The sequence below is a fragment of the Manis pentadactyla genome, chromosome 12 (genome assembly GCF_030020395.1).
Source record: "Manis pentadactyla isolate mManPen7 chromosome 12, mManPen7.hap1, whole genome shotgun sequence".
NCBI classification, from domain to species: domain Eukaryota; kingdom Metazoa; phylum Chordata; class Mammalia; order Pholidota; family Manidae; genus Manis; species Manis pentadactyla.
In genome coordinates, this window is record NC_080030.1 from 17,326,813 (window position 1) to 17,346,939 (window position 20,127).

A 20,127-nucleotide genomic window follows, 5' to 3' on the forward strand; every position below is an offset into this window, starting at 1 on the left:
GCAGGACACACACTAAAAGGTGGGGAAAGGAGGAAGGGAAGCATAGAGAATTCAGAAAAACATCATTCGATGTGTGGTAGTTTCCTATGTGATGTGGATGGCTGGCATGCACTTTGTGATAGACAGTGGCCAAGCTGGCTTTGCACTGGGGAGAGAGACGTCACCCTCCAATGACAAAAATAAGGCAGAGTCCTACTGAAGCCTTAGGTTTAAAAAATAAACACCAAGAACCTTAATAGGGATTTCTGTCTGTTTACCAGGTATCACTTAGAATAGACCTGACATATAGCAGGTGCTTATTAGTGTGCGGTGAAGACATAACATCATTTTCTCCTCCAGCAGCCCCGCCCCACAGACAGGCGCTGTCCACAGTGCTGAACTCCCTCCCTGTGCTGTTTCCGGCGCGAACCCTCCATCCCCACGCATGTACCCCCAGTGAAGTTGGCACCTCTTTTAAACCCTTTTGTACTACTGAGCCCTCTTCAGGTCTGAGAACGCTGTGAGCCCTCGGGAAATGTCCTACACCCACGGACCTCCTTCCAGAAAGCTTTTAGTCCCCATTAATAAAAATAATGTCATTGTTTCTTCCTGTTGCTGGCTCACACTTACTGAACCTTTCTGTAGACTGGGCATCACGCCAATGGCTCTGAGTGCCTCATCTAACTGGAGAGTTCCAGCAAACCTAGGCAGTGGGCACTGTTAGTGTGCTCATTCTACAGATGGGCACACTGAGGAATGAAGAGGATATGGGGCTTGCCAGGAAGTGGTGCATTTAGAGATTCCAACCCAGGCCTGCTGGACTCGGAATTCCTGACTGATACCTCACAGAGGAAGCCCATTGTGTGTGAGATGAAAGTGAGGTACAAGTTAGGGAAGCAGCTAAGTTTGCAGTTCTGAGGATGAATCAGAGCCAACCTGTAGGGCATCTTATGAGGATGGCGAGAGCAAAGACCCAGATGCCCAATCCCCTGGCTGGATGGTAGGAGAAACAGAGTAGCCAGAGGCAAAGGGATTTGTGAAGCTTCCTGGGAGAGGGTTAGGAGAACAGTCACAATGAATGGGAAGATCATGACATCTCTGTTTACTGAATGGATAAAGGAAGAAGGGATTCCTAGGACAGATTCAAACTCCATAGGAGGAACTTGGGTGCCTCCCAGATCCTGGGAGCTGAGAAGAGGCTCAACCTTCACCTCTCACTCCCAGTTGGCTGCAGAGTAAGCCAATTATACCTCTGGCTCCTTGGAACCAGGCAAGTTGTTGAACCTCCTTCAGTCCCGGTTTCCTTCATCTGTAAAATGGGTTTCTATGAGGATTAAAGAGGGCAATGAGCATAAAAGCCCATAACACTGTGCCGGATAAATGGGGCTTGTTGTTGACGTTATTTATTATTAGTTGTGAGACAAACTCACCTTCACACACATTTGCTAATTTGTATGCAACATTCATTCATCGAACATTTATGGAGCCTTTAAAACATTGAGTGGTCTGGCAAAATGCTGTACGGCACATAGGAAGTTTTAGAACTGAATCCCCACCATCAAGATTTTTCATGTGCTGTTTCCTCCACCCAGAACATTATACCTCCAGCCCTTCCTGTTCCTCCCACCACCACAAGGCCCAGAGTAGGGCTGGATCCTCAGAACCAGAAACAGTCCCTAGAAAATAGTATATGCTCAATGAATGCTTGCTGAGTAAATATATGAATGAATTCATGAAGAAATCAGGTAGCATTTGCAGCCTCAGGACTCTGCCAAGACCTAGCAAGTAGGTGGGGGTTGAGGAGCAGCAGGGGCGGCAATGAGACTCCACCTCCATAAAGACATGAGAAGGGCAAAGCTGGTACACGGTGGTCTCCCATGTGTTGGTGCACTTGTGGATGCTTGCATGGGTGTTTGCTCACATTACCAGGTCTGGCAGGTGTGTGTGTGCATGTGTGGAGGAACATGTGCTTATGTGTACCATCTGAATGCAGGTGAGGGTCTGCACATATGTGCTGGGGAGTGGGGTGAGGTTATATGGGAGACATGCTGGTGTGTGCAAGCTTAGTTATGTTCAGGCTTTTATGTGATATATCAGATAGAAACGTATGTGTGTGATGCATTGTATGGTATGTGTATGTTTTTACTTGCATACATGTACACACTCATATATATATATAAGTGTGTATCTATATGCAGCTATTCACCATTCAAAGAGGTTGCTTTGGATGTCCAAACAAGTGGTGTCATGTGGGTACACATATGGCTTTGGCATGTTCTCATGTGCACACATGTATATTTCTTGGGACTTGGGAGCCTAACAGGTATATATGGGTACATGCCTGCATGTCAGGGCATGAGTGGATCCTTTGACATGGATATTGTAAGAATGCATCAAACATGTATAGATGCATCAGTGTGTGTGCACGCAGAATCAAATGCCTATATGTCAGAGACCGTGTCTATGGTGGTAGAGTGACTGTGTCCTATATACACATACATGCATGTGTTCAAAAGGGCATGTGAACATGCATGCGTGTCCATGTGTGTGCAGTCACAGGTACGTGGTCTCCATGGAGCCTTGATGGATCCTGAACATTTCGGCCTACACACGGCAAGTCTGGGTGTGAGTGTGCCAGCCCATGTGTGTACAGGCATGGGCAAACATGTGGGCCCCTGGTTAGGGGGGACAGGTATCTCCTCAACTCCAAGTTCAAACCTACAGAAAGATCCATTCTCCTCCCCGCTCCCCCAGCCCTCCTGGCCTCCCCAGGCTGGTGTCCCCTCCCCCCTCCCAGCATTCCTCCCTCTTCCCACTTCTCCCAGTCTCCTCTTGGGTCTCTCCCAGAGTGATGCCCCTCCCGGTCCAACTCCTGGCTCAAGCAGCCTTGCCCCCTCAGCGACCACCCCCACTCTGTGGGTGACTCCCTTCCTGTAAGTTCCAAAGAGTCATCCGACACAATTCTTCCTCGCGGCCTGTTGCTGAAAGCTTCACCCTTCTTCCTGCCCACCCCCAGACTTCACACAACCCTTGCAGCCCAGCCTCCTGTTTGCCTCAGAGTTCATGGTGATATTTCCCCACCACCACCCCCAACCCCTGACTAGACAAACATTCCAAGGAAACCCAACTCTGAGGAGGTGAGGTGGGCTTAGGGTGGTCGTGGGAGGGAGAAGCAGTGGAGAGTTAGCCAGGCACACCCACACTCGCCCCCATCGTCCAGTGCCAGCCCCCCACCCAACTGCTAGGCAACTTAGACGAGTGAGGATGCCAGTAGCAAGTCTGGATGTTCACTTCCTCCTCCCCTTGGCGGTTGTGTGGGGGTCCCCTTCACCTGCCCACTCCCCTAACTGAGCCGAGTTTTGATCTTAGAAGCCCTTCTGCTACCAGCATCCTCGCCCGTCGAGAACGAGTTCAGGGAAAGGAGGAGGCCCCTGTCTCTTTAAGAACACTGGAGTCCACGCCGGCCCAGCCTCGCGCGGTCTGCCCTCGGGAAGCCGCGCAGCCGGGAGCGAGCGGGCGGGGCTGGGTTTGTGAATGGAGCAGCTGACGGGCGGGGAGACCGGGGTAGGGGAGGCAGGGGCGGTTCCCGGTTGCTGGGCCTGCCCTTCGGGGTCCAGGCGGAGACCGGGGTTCAGCTCTTCGTCAATGTCTCAATCTCAACCCCTCTCCCTCTCACGCACAGCACACTCCCCGCTGCCTACTAGGGTCTCCTGAAGCCGGACATCTCAGGCCTGGCAGACACACCTCTTACCCCTCCCCAGCTTCTTGAAGAGAATAGGGGTGGGGGTGGGAGGTCCCAGTCCTTAGAACCCAAGACTGAGACCTCTGTAAGCCTTGAGCCCCTGTTCACCATCACCCCAGCCGCCCAAGTTCTCCCAAAATCTGATTTCTCAGCAGGAGTTCCGGAACTCCTGGGTCCTGGTGGGCTGGCTTCTCCTCCATCCCAGCCTCAGAGGTGCGGGGAGTGGAGGGTGAGAGGTGGGAGGGCGGGGAGCGGTCATGCCCCTCTCGCGTCTTTCTCCCTCCCTCCACCCCAACACAGAGCGTGGGCCTGGGCGTGGGCCTCGGTGCAGATGGCGTTCTGGCCCCAAAATAGCTCTCACTCCACCTCTCCCTCCCTCTGTTCGGCACAAAGTGGGTGAGGTGAGGATGGGCAGGAAGGGGTGGGTGCAGGGGGCCACTGCATCTTCAAGGGATGGGCTCCCTGCGGAGAAGGCCAGACGCGCAGGAGCGGGTGGGGAAGGGACAAACTCGCAGGCGATTCCCCCATCCCCTACTCGGAAAGCCAGAGAGCCGGTAAAGCTCTCCCAGACCCCCTCTCCTGACGTTGGCAGGCGGTCTCCCCAGCCCCTTCCCAGGGCTCTCCACACCCAAGGCTGGAGGATTCCTAGAGATCGCGGTAGTCCTACTAGCCAAGACCCAAATCACAAGACCAGGGCTTGGAGACCGCTCCCGCCGCACTCCTCAAATTCCGAGCCGGGTCAGCGTCCAAGAGGCCCAGACCCCAGCGCAGGACTTCTTCCAGGTACCCTACAGGATCAATTCCAAGTGCCCGGCCCCTTCCATATGGACCCCCTAATAATCTGGCCCATGCAGTTTCCCGTTTAGACTGTTCCCAGGAAGAGCCCCAGTCCCTGCTGGCGTCCAGGCGGGCCTCCGCGTTCAGCCATGTCCACACGACCCCCAGCAGAGACCACCAGGACCCCCTGACAGCCCAGCTGTGTCTACCCGGATCATCCCCTCAGGCGTCCTGACGCGTCTGCAAGGGCTACCCCCTCAGAGTTCAAGCTGGTGTCCCCTCCACCCTCCCAGCATTCCTCAAAAGTCCAGCCGCGGGGACTCAGGCCACCCCCTCAGAAGCCCAGCCACATCCACACGGACCCCCAAACCAGTCCGCGTCCACATCGGCCCCCCGCCCCGAAGCCTCTCCTCCTACCTCCAACGCAAAGCAGAGACATGTCTCCTGGGTCGCCGGCGGGCCGGCTCCGTCAGGGTGCGCTTAGAGGCCACTGGGCTGGGGTATGGCCAGGGTTGCAGCCCGCGCTCGGCTCACGCCGGGGCCCGGCCTCTGCCGCCGGCCATCTTGGTTCAGCACCGGGGGTGCGGACAGCTGCTGACGTGACGCTGACGGGCGGCCGTGGGGCGGAGCCCAGGGACGCCTGATGGAGCGGGGGCGCCGCAGCCTGGGGCGAGGGGGCGGGACTTTAAAGGGCCGGAGCCGACGGGAACTCCCTGCCCCGGGGCTCCCCACCCAGAAGCACCGAGGGCTGCATCACGCAGGTACTCTCCTGGTTCTGCGTGTGTGTGTCTTTCCCGGAGTTGTTCTGAGGTCCTTTGTTTCTCCCTTGAGTCCTTCGTGCCTCTCTGCTTTCTCCAAGTATCTCTAGTCCTTTGTCTCTTAAGTCTGTGCCTCTTTACCACTGTTCCTCCATCCCTTTATCTCTAGTGCCTTTGTTTCACTGTTTCTAAGCCACCCCGCCTGTGGATCTTTCCACACACTCGGACAGGATCCCGTCCATCATGTCTTTGTGTAACTGGCAAGCTCCTATTTATTCATCAATGCCCCCAGTTTGGACATTCCTTCTTCCAGGAAGCCTTCCTTGGCTCTCCCCTGCTCTGAGCCTTTATTCCACTTTCTAGACTCCCTCAGCCCCCAACTATCCCTCTGGTTCAGCCCTAACCCCAATACAGCTCTGCTCCCCAGATCTCCCACATCCAGCTGGGAGTAGTTCCGTGTGGTGCAGTGCCTGCAAACCTGTTCACTGTGCATCTCCAGTGCCTAGAACAGTGCCAGAGACTAAGCCTCACAGAGTCCCCCTCACCCAGCACACATGAAGAAGCTACATAAAGAATGTACATGGAGTGCTGCAAGTGAGGCCTGTGTTCAAAACCCAACTCTGCCTCTAATCACCAGCATGACCTTGGGCAAGTTATGTGACCACTGTGCCTCAGTTTCCATATCTGTAGAATGGGAATGATAACAGGACTTGCCTTACATTATTGCAGAAGATAGTATGTAAGTTAACACCTGAAAACGCTTAGAATAGGAATGCAATTTTCCATGGTTGTACCTCTCATTGTTTTTAAAATTTTTATTACATGTCAATTAGCTATCAGTAAGGAATAAAGAACAGCAATGATAGGCTGAAATAACACTACCATCAAAGTGGACCTCTTCCCTATCTCGTAGTCCCTCCCCTTAGAAAGAACTATCCCAAACATGTTTACTACATATTTGTCAGCAAACAGTACGTCGTTTGGTTTTGTGTTTTTGAACTAGAATAAAATGATCACATTCTTTACCAACCTGGTTTGTTTGCTCAACGGGAGTCTGCTGATACTCATCCACATTTCTGTGGGTGCCTGCAATACATCCATTTTCCACTGCTATAGAGTATTCTTTTGAATTAGTACATCTTTGATTATTTATCTGTTTTCCAGTTGGTGGACCTTAAATTGTTTTCACTTTGGGTTTCTTACAAACAAAGCTTCTATAATTATTCTTAGAAATGCAGGCTGGTGCACATAGGTAAAGATGGCTGGATAATAGGACACCCACATGCTCAGCTTCACAAGGTAACATCAAATTGCTTTTTGATATGGCTCTTGCAGCCTACACTGTGCCAGCACCATATAAGCATTTGGTTTATCCACATCCTTGCCAACATTTAAAATTGTCCAGGTTTTTGAATTGTGCCCAAGTGGAGGGGGTGGAATAGTGTTGCATTTTGGTTTTGATTCGCTTTCTGACTACTTGTGAGAGAGAACTTTTTATGTGATTATTGGTTTCTTCTTAGGGCAAAATGCCTATTCAAGTCTTTTATCCATTTCTAAAAACTTGACAGTCTTCTATTGATGGGTAATTCTTTATCCACATTAGATATTAATCTTTTGATGGTTTCATGTGTTGTAAAAATCTCCAATTACATGGCTTGTTTTCATTCAATCTGTGGTGTCATTTTCTGAGCAGAAGCTCTTTAGTTCTTTAACAACCTTTTTATTTTGGAAAAATTTTAGATATACAGAAAAGTGGCAGAGGCACAGAGCTGTAAAAAGTATTGAGTGTACTGATATACCCTACGCCCAGCTTCCCCTAACGTTATAGTCACATATGTGGTTACAGGGCACATGAGTCAAAACTAAAACACTAACATTGGCACTTATTATTAACGAAATTGCAGACTTTATATTTTATGAGTTTCCTACAAATGTTCTCTCTGTAGTCCTGGATCCAATCCAGGATCCTACCTTGTGTTTAGCTATCTTATCAACTTGGTCTCCTATCTGTGAGTTTCTTAGTCTTTCCTTATTTTTCATAACCTTGACATTTTTGAAAAGTACAGGTCAGGTATTTTGTAAAAGGTCTCTTGATTCAGGTTTATCTGATGTTTTCTCATTATTAGACTGGAGCTATGAGGTTTTGGGGGAAAGGTCTTGATGGGGCTCCCTCCTTGTAACATCATACTAGAGGTTCCTGATATCCATCCACATGACATCACGGGGTATATTACCTTTGATAACCTGGGTAAAGTACTGTCTGTCAAGGTTGTTCACTGTCAAGTTATTATTTTTCCCTTTCTCTATTCCATTCTTTGTAAGCAAATCACTAAGCCAAGCCCACCCTCAAGGGAATTATGTCCTACCTCCTGGAGCAGGAAGCTCTTAATTTTTTTTTTCTTGAACTTATTATTTTTTTTTATTAAGGTATCATTGATGTACAATCTTATGAAGGTTTCACATGAGCAACATTGTGGTTTCAACAGTCACCCATATTATCAAGTCCCCCCACACAACTCACTGCAATCACTGCTCATCAGTGTAGTAAGATGCTATAGAGTCATTACTTGTCTCCAGGCTTCACTGCCCTAGGAAGCTCTTAATTTTAAATTCCTTTTTTTATTGCTGTAAAATACACATAACAAAATTTACTGTTTTAAAATGAACAGTTCAGTGGCATTTAGTACACTTACCCTGTTGGGGAACCATCGCCTCATCTCCAGTACTACAACATTCCCATCACGCCAAAAGGAGACCCCGGCGCTCCTTGAGCAGCCACTCTCCATCCCCTACCCACCCCGTGGTAACCAAAGGCTACCACCCAGAAGGTACACAGTGCTGCAGGATGTCTGCCCCACTGGGTGGTCACTTTTGACTTTCTTCTGTCCGGGGAACATCTCTTCCTGTTACTTAAGCTTTAAACTAACTTTATACTTTATCCTTGATATCTGCTAAAATGTCAGTTACTCCATCCTGTTCTCTTTCAGGACTGTCTAGGTTATCCTTCACCTTTTTCTCAGCTTGTTGGGTTCCATGGAGAAACCAGGCTTGGACTTTGATTGGAATTGCACTGAATCTATAAACCAAACTGGGAGAATCAGTATCTTTTATGAGATCGACTCTTCTAAAATGCAAATACAGTGCACTTACCTTTCAACAAAGCTTATGACTTTCTCTGTAAAAATATTGCACGTGTCCTTTTTTTTAGAGTTTTTTTTTTTAGGTGTTTTGTATTTTTGGTGCTTTGGATGATAAAAGGCCTTTTTAGATGACATTCTGTACCTGTTAGCTGCTGGAGTGTAGACTGCAGTTGGCTCTGTATAGAATCTAATGGACTTCTTCAACCTTTTGTAAATCCTGTAATTGTGTCTGCAGATTCTTTGGCGCTTTCATTGTATATGTTGATGTCATCTCTAAATAAAGACACTTTCATTTCTTCTTTTCCAGCTCTTGAGCCTTTCATTTCTTTTTTCTGCTGTATGGTATGGCTAGAGCTTTCCGTACAATCTCAGTTGCCATGGCAACAAGCATCCTTGCCTTGTTGCCCCTCTTAAAGCAAACATTTCAATATTCACCATTAAATATTGCTATCTGTAGATTTTTATAGAAAATAAGGTTAAGGAGGTCCACTTCCATTTGCAGTTGGCCAAGATTTTTTTTCTTTCATCATGCACAGGTGGTGAATTTTAACAAATGCATTTTCTCAATCAGGACACCTGCCTATGTAACGTTTTGTCTTTCATCTGTTCATATGAATTACATTCTCTCAATATGCTTGATAGGCATTGGCCTCTCTTGTTCTCTGCTTCTCACCTCCCACATCTCATCTCCCTCCTCTTCCAAGTCCCTGATAAAATGATCACTCAGATATAATTAATTGTTAAACCCCAGTGTCCCATTTCACTCCCACCAACAGCTCAACACATTCCCAAAGCTATTTAATGTAGCTGTCTCATCCCTCCACTGAATTATGCCAGGCTGCCTCTGTTTTCTCTTGCCCTTTCCTCTCTACAGATCCCTCTTTCCCTGGCTCTCCTCACTCTGCATCTGCCTCTATGTCTTTGACAAGCTCTCTCAGACTCTGATTCTTTGTCTGTCTTTCCATCTCATGGCTTCTGATGTCTCACTCTCTCTCATCCTATGAAACCAACAGAGAAAAATAATTGAAAGAGGAGTAGTGGGGAATAATGCATAGACTGGTAGGAAGAACAACCCCCTTACCCCCAAACATTCACACACACACACACACACACACACACACACCCCTCCTGGCCATCCCAGCTCCTGGCCATCCCCAGGGGCCCTGCTCTTATTAACACTTACACATCCAAAGCAGCTTGGAAGACATCTGGGCTTCGGGTGAGAAATTTCCCCCTTCACAACATCGGTTGAGCTCAGCTTTTTAATGAGGAATAGGCAGAGTTTCTAGAGCCCCAATCCAGAGCAACCTTGCTTGATCTTCACATAAATGCCCAATTTTTTACTGTGTACATCTGATGTTTCTAACACTGTGCAAAGCTCCACAGAGGGGACAGCTATGAATCAACGAATCAGATGTCAATATGTTCAACAAACATTTGTTGGTACCATCGGGAGGCTGGAAACTACTCTTGTCAACGGGTTCCAACAAGTGACATGGTCCCTAGCATGAAAGTGGGACACAAACAAAGTGGGACACAAACAAATACAGAGGACATCAATGAAAATTATGAGGAAAACAGAGAGGGTACCATGATAGAGAGGAGTGGTGGTAGAGGGGGTAACCTCTTCCTAGAGGAGGCAACGCATGAGTTGAGACCCAGAGGAGAAGGAGCCAGGCATAAGGAGAGATGGGGGTGTTGGTGCATTCAAGACAGATGGCAGAGCAGGTGCAAAGGCCCTGAGGAAGGACTGTGTTGGAGGAATACCAAGGGGGCTGATGTGGCTGAAGCAGAATGAGATGGAGGAAGATGGGCAGGGGCTGTGAGGGGCTTGCGAGTTTGTGAGGAAGGGTCTGAGATGCGGAAAGAGAGAGACTGAGACAGGGAGACTGTGAACAAGAGGGAGAGATGGGGCCTGAGGCTCCATGGCCATCTTGTGGCCACTGAGGCTTCATCCTCACCCATGTCCCCCCATTCCCAGACCCTTCTCTGATGCCCTAACTGCAGTTGTAGGGCATCTACATGGCATCTGCTGCCCTGTGCCTAGAATGGTGTCAGCATACAGTAGGCACTCCATAAATATGCATGAGTGAGTACATGTCAGAGGGAGGAGGAGGAGGTGGGCAGGAGCACAGACCACGTGAGCTCTCCTGGCACCGGGAGGAGTGTGGGTTTTAAGCAAAGGGCAACAGGAAGCCACGAGAGGGCTTTGAGCAGAGGAGGGACGTGATCTGATTTGTGATTTTGGGAATCCCTCTGAGGCTGCCCATGGGAGCAGGGATGGTCAGGGCAGGAGAACAGGTGACAGGAGGCCAGGGCAGCATCCAGCCAGGAGATGGCAGGGCCGGTGGGAGTACCTCCCCCAACAGGGGAGGTTGGGGCCATTCTGGAGTCTGAGCCATCAGGACGAGCTGATGGACTGGCATGTGGGGGAAGGGAAGAGACATAGCAAGGATGAGTCCAGGGTCTGGGGACTGGGCAGCTGGGTGATGGTGGAATCATCCACCACTCCGATGGTGAAGCAGCAGGTCTCAGGGTGAGAAATAGCACTGTGCATTGAATTTGCTGTTGGAAATGCCCACAGGGTACCCAATGGGAATAACTAGTGCAGTTGGACATTTGAGTCTGAAGCTCAGGGGAGAGGTTGGGCTGGTGATCCAGAAGGGATTAGACATCTCCGTGAGATAGGGTGTGGCCACTTGAGGCTAGAGTGTAGACGGGGTAAACGGCGACTGGGTTTCCAGAATCAAACCAAGACATCTAATCCAGGGGCCCACCTTATCATTGTTTGTCCCCAACTCCAGTCCCTGTTATCAGGACAGCAATCGATGGTAAGCGCAGGGATCATGGACTGCCAGATGCTCTTATTCTCTTCCCTGGAAAGTTCTATCATCACTGGCCTTGCCCTGGGAAATGGGGTGGGGTGGTGGCAGGGAGCCCTGAAGGGAGGAAGACAGGAGTCCCCCCTTCAAGTTCCACCTGATCGGGGAAGAGTGCCCAAGTGGTTCCCCAAGCCTACTGTGTGCTTGGCAATGTGCTGAGTGCCTGACAAATGCTGTTTCCCTTAATTTTCTGCATCCTGAGGTGGATCCGATATTGTGGTCATTTTATAGATTGGAGTTTGACTTCCTAAGACGTTGGAGGGGCAAGGCTGGGATGTGAAGTCACACCAACTCTCAGAATAGGCAATTTCTGCAACACAGATATTCAGGTGATCATTTATTCATTCAGCAAATGCAGCCTGTGTCCATACCCACACGCACTGCCGTGCCTAAGGTTGGGGGTCCTGTCTGGAGTCTGGGAGGTGGGCATGGGGCAGCAGAGCTCAATCTCTAAGGTCAGGGCTGGAATGCAGGCAGGGAGAGGGTCTGGGTCGGGGTGGGGAGGCTCTGATTGGGATGTTGCTGAAGGCTTCCTGCAAGAGGGGAAGCTGGAGTGTGGGGGGAGGTCTCACTAAGCACCATAGAAATTGCAGGAAGGGCATTCCTGGCAGAGGTCATGGCCAATGCAGATGCTCTGAGGCTGGACCTCCTGGTACTTCTAGTTGTGACCCTGCTGGGGTAAAGAGAAGTCATGGGGGCAGTTACAGTTTATCGTCTATAAAATGTGGATTAAAAAATAATTGTTTCCTTGGGAACTAATGGGAATAGGATTAGGAGTGCGCTGACCCCCTTGCAAGTTCCCAGCCCTGACCTGCAGGCCTGCGGGGCAGTATTAACTCCAAGAAGTGAAGGGATTGGCTTCGCTTGGGAGAGGACTGATAATAAAAGAGAGCGATCGCATTGGTCAAGAGGATGAGGCGGAGAAGGGGGCAAAGGGACAGGATTGGTCCAAGACGGAGAGGGGCTCGGAGGCGGGTCTCAGGTCAAAGTCCCCAGAGTGACCAGCAGGGGGCAGCTCTGGGCCACTGGGTGATTCCCAAGATTGAGGGAGACCTGGAGCCAAGGACCCTCTGAAAGGGAGTTAATTTATTTAACAAGTGCCTGCAGTGTGCCAGGTGCTGCCCAGAACTCTACAGGTGTTAACTGGCTTAATCCCTAGTTGATCTGATGGGTAGGGAAACAGAATAAAAATGTTAAGTCACGTGTCCAAGATCCCATAGCGAGCAAACGGCAGAGCTGGGATTCAAACCCAAGCAGCCCACCTAGGCCCTTAACGCCTATGCTCCCCTGGCTCTCATTGCAACCCCCAGTCCCCTAAAATGATAGCTAAAAAAAAAAAGCAAGGGCTACCTTTCAATAACTACTGAGCTCTTCCTGTATGCATTATTTATGCACAATCTCCCCAGGGGTGTAGCCATTTACACTTTACAGATGAGGAAACCGACGCACAAAGAAGTGATGCCGGTGTTAGGTGGAAAGGTAGACATGAGCAGCCACTGAAGAGGAAGATAAGGTTCAAGGAAAAACTGCCCAAACTGCCCAGGTAAGGGGTCCCTCATGATGACAACGAAGGCTTTGCAGGGAGATAACTTCTGGCTCACTGGGACCAGGCCAAACTGGTGCCAACCAGGTCCCAACACAGGCATAATTTTGTTAAAATAAAATAAGATTGCCGTTTTGCTTCCCCCTCCAGCCCGCCCCAGGCACCATGGGCTTTTCTGCACGCGTTTTGGGAAAAGACCCGCACCAAGAGGAATGGGTGTATAACCAGAACTGTCAATCAAATGACCTCACACTGTCAATCAAAGAAGTGCCTCCGGGCTAGGTCGTGATAACTAGACCCTCCCTTAAAAGTTCGGGGCCTGTGTCTACCTTGACGCTGGTCCTCTTGGAGTGTATTCAAATAAAACTTTCTCTCGGCTTCGCTTGTGTGCCTGCCTTTCTATACTTTGTTGTGTTGGGAACAAGAACTGGAGAAGAAACTCAATCCATAACGCTGGAAGCCAGGGTGGTGCCGTCCAGCGTGAGACTCCAAGCAAAAGCACGTGAGACGCGTCCACTGTTACGCCCGGGGTCCAGCGCAGGGGAGGGGCAGGCAGGAACCCAAAGACTCTCCCCACTCCGGATGCCTGCTGTCACCACTGCCCCCAGCAGGGCCCCTCCACATGCCCCAGCTCAGAGTTGTACCTTCATTCATGCCACCTCTCTGAGTCTTGCTTCCCCACTCCAAATTGGCTGGGGACTCCAGGCACTTGCACCCAGACTGTAGGGTGGGCTAAAGAGAAGAGGCCTCAATGCCGTCACCTTTGACAGGTTGGAAAATGGCAGCTCAGAGACACCAAGGCAATTACGCAAACTGCGCAGGCTGTAGGAGGCGCAGCTGGACTGGAAACCCAGGCTCTCATAACTCTACAACTACCATTAAGGCATTGTCAGGCAGGGCTCTGTTAGCCTTTGGTGCCTGGGTGGTTCCAAAGCACTCCAGGGTCCTAGGGAAGTGTTTGAGACTTAGGTACATATACACATCGGCTCCAGAACGGAAAAGGGGAACTGTGAAGTTCAAATATATTGATGTTTAATTGCATTCTGGAACAGGATGTCAGCTCCATTGGGGTTAAAGGCGAAGCATCTGGGAACAGGCCTGAGGTGGGATATGGTCTCCAGGGAAGACCCCAGCCAGATCACACCACCAGCTAGCTAGCTACTCATGAGAGCTACCTGTCAATTTCCAAAGCAAAATGATAAATTACAAGAATAACTAGTTGGGCCAGCTGTTGAGTACTTAGCATGTACTGGGGCTGGTGTGTGCTACCTGTTTTAAGACGTGTAATTCCCACAGTGTACCTTCTAGGTGGTGGCTGGTATGATGCAGGTTCTCCTAGGGATACCCCTTCCTCTCTCTTCCCCTGGGTAAGCTGCTTCCTCTCCTACTCTCATCTGAAATTCTCCATTCTCCTAGAATTCCTTGACCCCAAGGCTGGATGGAGACCTCCCACTGGGCACCCCATGTTCTCATCACACCAGTTTTCTTGTCTGTCTCCCAAATGAGGCAGCAAGCTCCTTAGAAGCCAGGACAGGTGTCAAAAAACAGTATCCCCATTGTCTGGTGTATAGTAGCTGTTTAGGGGCTCAAGAAATATATGTTGAGTGGAATAATTAATGAATTAATCTGGTCTAAAAGATTAGGGAGCCCTCAGCCCTCCTAGCACAGTGAGGAGCTCCTGAGGGCAGGACTGAGGTCTCGCCCACGGCTGGCCCAACACGGGGTCTTACACACAGTGGGCGCTCCCTCCTCAGTGTGGAAGGGAGGAGGGAAGGGACACACTTCAGTTCTGATTATGACAGTGCTCAGTAGTGGCTTATGACACCACTCCATGGTCCTCTGCAACCCCCCAAGAACCTAAACAGTTCCAGTCTGCCACCTGGCTTCTTCACTTGCTCTCTATCTAGGGCCTGCTGGGAGCAGGGGTTGGGGAGAGGAAGGGGGAGCAGAACCGTGCCCTGAGCCACTATTGGGTGTGCACAGCGCCCACTCACCCAATCCCCTGTGGGGGTGGAGCTTGGCTGGACCCTGAGCCAGCAGTGGGAGAGCAAAGGGAACTACCTTTTCTGGAGAAGTCTTCGTCGTACTCTTTGGCGGATTCTGGAAGCGGCTGAGGGCCCCGGGAGAAGATGGAAGCCTCCCTCCAAATGCAGCCTCCCTCCACTCATTCCCCCTCTCCCCTACACCGCACCCTGGCGATTCTACAGAAGGCACTGACTCCAAGCGGGAACCCACTCCAACCAGGCTGCTCCCAGCCCCCTTTCCTTTGGCCCTGGAGCCTGGTGTTGAAGATCCCTGCCCCTAAACTGAGGACATCTGGGTTCAAATCCTGGGTTTGTCTAGCGCTGATCCGTGTGATCCTGGGCATGTGACTGACTGACACTCTCTAATCCTGTTCCCCACCTGTGCAATTGGATGGGTAGTTAGATGTGTTAATCTTATAAAATGCTTAGAACCAGCTCACAGTCATTTTTACAGTTAACTTTCCATGTCCTCTGTTCCTATACTTTCCATGGCTCCCTGTGGCCCTCAAAGTAAAACCCACACCCCTTCCTGTGACCAGAATGCCCTATATGGCCCATCATCTACCAACCTCCCTGGCCTCATCTTCCCGCATTTCCTTGTCACTCCATGCAGCCCCTCTCTGGGCTTTTCCTGTAGTTTTTGTTTTTTTTAAAATATAAAACCAAAAGGCTTTATTCCCTAGTTCTTATTCGCCTAGATTCTAACTGATTTGAAAATAAATTAAAGCATTGATTTCTTCCTCAAAAGTAAAATTTGGCACCATAATGTAATAGGGCCCCATATTTTAAATCCTGTACAAAGCGAGTATAGACTGCAGAAGGATGATGAAAACAGGTCAGCGCTCTCAAAGCAGAGAGGCTGGCTAGAGTTTCTTTTCTCCACGTCCATTCCTTGGGTGTGTTGGGTGTCCTGCACACATATTGTCTACACGATGTGAAGGACTTTGAAAGCAGCAACAGCCTATTTTTCCCTTTCGTGTCTGTTCTGCAGTATTTCCAGCAGGGAGATTTCAGGTCAAGTGTCTTCTTTTCCAGCATAGGTTGGAGTTTTCTTTTCTTTTGATGTTCGACCAGTTAGATTTGAAGGTTTGGGTTTGGGGATGGTCTTAGCATATTCCAAAGCCTTCTGCAGAGGGATGGCAGGTTTATTTTCAGTTTTTGCTGTTTGTGGCTTTGACAGCATGGATAGCACCTTCACGTTATACTGCTTCACTTGCTTTGCATATTCCTTCTGCTGTATTAACTTCTGCATTTTGTGTCTGATGGACTCAAGGTCAGGTCCAAGGCCTCCAAGCTTCACGTCTCTTTTCTGATAATCTTTCAGCTTGGAACTCTTAATGCTGCTACTTTTCCTAGGCTTTTTTCCTTTTTCCAGTTGAAGGTGATAGCCTTTGGAATTGCTACGACTAATTTTTATTTGGTTTCTTTGGCTTCTCTCTGGACTGAAGTGGGATTCACTTTCTGCCCTGGACAACATAGGTGGAAACGTGACACCAGATAAGGCCCCTTCACTGGGCTGCACCTCAGTCAGGTGCATTAAGGCTTGCTGGTGCTGCTCCATAATCTGCGTGAGCTGTGAATCTGGAGAAGCTCCAACAGGTTAGCTGTCAGAGGAAGAATGGAATTTCCATAATATTTCTAAATTCTTATACTTTGTCTCAGAATAAGTCTGTTTGGGTTGCTTCTTATTTTCAGTCGATCCACTGACATTGATGCTGGACACAGAATGCAAGCCCTTCCGGCTCAGGGGCACCTGTCTCTTAGGAAGTTCATTAACGTAGTTCAAGTCCATGTTGGAAAGAGTGTTGATGTGTGGCTGCTGGTATGAAAATCTTTTCTCTTCTTGGTCTTTATGTCCTCTTTCTGTATTACCGTTCATCACCGAGTGATAACCAGTAGAGTTTTTATATAATGCCTTGTCAGAAGCCTGTGGTGGTGGAACGAATTTACTGGAGGTGACTTTGGGATTCTGGCTCCGGAGAGCATGTGAGTACTGCAGGTCATTGCGAGGGGCATTCATGATCACAATCGTTTCATGCTTTACGGAAGTATCAGTAGGCTTATTTTGATTTTGTTGCTGTCTGGAAGTGCTTTTCTGGTTTCCTTGGCTGACCACCAGCTCTTCAGTCACCAAAGACTTCAGGCCAGGCTGGTGTTTATGCAGTTCTTGGATCTTGTGCTTGGCTGGTCTTCTGGAAGGTTGCTGGCCGTTGGTTGGTTCAGATGACTGCCCTCTTGGTAGACTGCTTCATTTTGCAGTTTCATATTGAGACCAGTGTTCCTGGTAATCCTTTAGCTGTTGGGCTCCGTCGTGCCATCTGTCTTCATGACAGGCAGCAGCCTTCTCAGTCTCTTTGGCATTCTGAATAGACAGACGTCTTGGCAGTTACTTTGATGCGGTAGGAAATCTGTTCTGGTTGAGTTTCCCCCCTCTTTTTGTTGTGAAGTCGAAGGTAAGAGTCTGTTTTAGGAGTGGGTAATCCCAAAGTCAGCTTGTTTTTTTCCACAAAATGTTGTCTGGACTTCCTCCGCCGAGGGCCACGGGATCCTGGCAGGAAAACCTCATTATGTGAACTTGAACTCTTAAAGTACCGAAAGAAGGTGCTGGACTTCGCTTCCAGGTCACGGTCACTGTCGTTCAGCCCAGAAAACGGCTCGCTGCCGTGGGCGCCACGCTCATAGTTTGGGCTTAAAAATTCACTACCAAGTAAAGAGGCTTCGCTCCGTGGGCTCCCCTCCTGTTTGCCTTTCTCCTCCGGGAGTTCCATCTACGTCTCCTTGGAAGGATAGAGTGGTTCCAAGGCAGATTTTCTGTACAGCTGTCTGTAGACTCGGGTAATGTGTTTATAGCCAATAACTTGCTCTCCTTTGTTTTATTCTTCCAGTTTGGGTCATATCGGAGGTCTGAATATTTGTCTTCTAGTGGCTGTTGGCTGTTTTTTATACCATCGTCCTGACTGTGGAGTATTTCCCTGCCTTCTGTCTGAGCTGCTCCGAAGCTGGCTTCCCCCTCTGTCTCACTCAGGCTTGCCCGCAGAAGGCTTCCTCCCTCTAAGCTGTCAGCCTCCATATAGTTGTCCAGGATTCAGTCTTCAAGTTCAGACTGGGACTTAATCTCTTGCCTGAGGCTTTCTGAATCAGATTCCAAGGAGTCTTTTGAAATCAGGTGTAAGTCTTCTTTCTTAAAAGGTGGCTCTCTGGACTGGATCTTTAAGCTGGTATGAAGGGTAGGAGATTGGCTAGAGAGCTTGGGAGTTAATTTACAATGACTTATCTTGAAAAAACACAGACGAAGAGAGGAGATCTTGGTGGACAGGAGCAGTTGGCTGAATATTTACAGTTGTGGTTCACAAAAGCATTACCTGCGCCGAGCTCCGCCGCGACCTCGGCCTCCCGCATCCTCCGCACCGCCGCTAACCGGGCCCCGCCGCCTCCCTGGGCCCCGCCCCGCCCACGGCCCGGCGCTGCCCTGGAGACCGCCGCCTACAGAGGCGCCCCGCGCCCTGCCCGGCAGGCTGCGGGCGGGGCGCCCGGGGAGGGCGGGGCCAGTGCCCGGGGACACCCCTGCCCACCCAGCTCTCGGAGAGGTACCTGGCCACCCTGACTTTCCGAAGTTGGAAAGCAAGGAAGGACTTTTTCCTGTAGTTTTTGAACATACCCAGTCTACTCCGGCCTCAGGGCCTTTGCAAATGCTGTGTCCCTGATCCCTGCCAAGAGGTGCTCTTCCTTCTCCAGAGGCTCCTCCTTGCACTGTCCCCTACTTGTGCTCAACTCCTCCTCCTCCTTCAAGTTCTGACTCAAGTGCTGCTTCCCCCAGGAAGTCCTCCTAGGTCCCTCCAGGAAGAATAAGGTTGGGACATCCCTGTTCCATTCTCAGGTCCCTGTTTGTCTCAAATGCATGGACCACCATGAATAGACAACAAATTGAAGTCCTCCTCTATCATCACTGCACCACCAGGCCCAGGGGGAAAGGGCTATATGTTTTTTCTCCCATATATTTCACCTGGGGAAACTGAGGCTCCACTCAGAGGTGGCCTGGAGCAGGTCCAAGCATCTCTTTGAGGCAGAACCATTTCATCTTGGCCTCATTTAACCCTAGCAATATATTCTAAAGCAAAAACATTCAGCACCAGCTCCTGCTGTGGTGGAGCAAATTGGAGCCACACCCTCCTCCCAGGAGACCCCTGTGGGCCCCCTGAAGAGCCCCCATGGCCCCTCCACCCTGGGCCTCTTCAGCTAACTACTTCTCCTCCTAGCCCATCCATGATCCCTTGGGGACTCTGTGTCTGGTTCTGTCTTCCTCCAACCCAGGGACTCCTTGGCACCAGGCTAGGGTGAGGTCAGCACAGAGGATGTGGCTGGAGAGGTGTTTGTGGAATTAATGAATGCATCATCTGCCTGATGAACTCCTGTGCACTCTTCAAAAGCCTAGCCCCAATGTCCCAAACAAGGCCCTCACTGAGTCCCCCATTCCCAACTCCTCCAGTTCCAGGCCCAAGACTGGGGGACATCTTTGGCCAGCTCTTCCTCCTGCAGACTGGGGTCTCTTTGGGGACCAGGACTGAGACCTCTCAGAGGCACAGGAAGTTGTCAGGAAGTATTTACTGAATGATGGATGAATGAATGAATGGATGAATGAAAGAATACCCATTGCAGGACCTGGAGTCAGATGCCCTAGGTTCACACCCCAGCCAATGTGCCAGACACTGAATCTGTCCCCTGACTTCTCTGAACCTCACTTTCCTGTTTTTTTTAATGGTTATACTCACAGCCTGTGCTCCCGCTTGTTGCAAGGATGAAATGAACTAACACATAAATCATATGACCCCCAGGGAAGGGACCTCAGGCTCCTTCCTGTCTCAAACTGGGAGTGGTCCACACCCAGAACCAGCAGTTTTGCACCCCTCCAAAGCACCCAGAACCAGATGCTGTCAACACACCTGCTTGTGAATATTGACAACGGAGTTGGTGAGAGAGGTGGGGAGGGAGGGAAGAAAGGCACATGTCCCAGTGGCTGAAACCTAAGTGTTGTTGAGGATGCAGGCAGCATGGCCTCTTCACAGACCACTTGGGAAAATGGTCTGGCCATTTCTTACCCCATGACCCAGTCACTTCACCCCTGGGCATTTACTGGGAGAGAATGGGGTATAGTCACCAAAAGACATATACAAAAAGGCTCAAAACAGCTTTATCCATGACAGCTGAAAACTAGGAACAAACCAAATGCCCGCTGACAGGTAAAATGGACAAATAGTGAAAAACTGGTGCCCAGCAGTTATAAT

The 20,127-nt window shown here is 49.9% G+C and overlaps 1 protein-coding gene, 1 long non-coding RNA gene and 1 pseudogene across 4 annotated transcripts in view; 1 reads left to right on the top strand and 2 right to left on the bottom strand.

Moving 5' to 3' along the window:
- The window catches only part of UNC13A (unc-13 homolog A), a 62,852-nt gene extending 57,780 nt beyond the window's left edge, over positions 1 to 5,072 (bottom strand). For all 3 annotated transcript variants that reach the window (XM_057490114.1, XM_036876033.2, XM_036876031.2), the window contains exon 1: positions 4,916 to 5,072. In XM_057490114.1, the coding sequence (XP_057346097.1) occupies positions 4,916 to 4,937 (22 nt within the window). In that variant the 5' untranslated portion in view covers positions 4,938 to 5,072. The remainder of the gene's footprint in view (positions 1 to 4,915) is intronic.
- Positions 5,073 to 5,191: 119 nt separating this feature from the next.
- LOC118907475 (uncharacterized) lies at positions 5,192 to 13,193 on the top strand. The gene is made up of 3 exons (XR_005022822.2): positions 5,192 to 5,259; positions 11,510 to 11,607; positions 12,972 to 13,193. It is a non-coding gene; the product is annotated as an uncharacterized LOC118907475 (long non-coding RNA).
- A 2,334-nt stretch (positions 13,194 to 15,527) lies between these two features.
- LOC118907488 (jhy protein homolog) lies at positions 15,528 to 18,179 on the bottom strand (annotated as a pseudogene).
- Between the last annotated feature and the right edge of the window lie 1,948 nt (positions 18,180 to 20,127).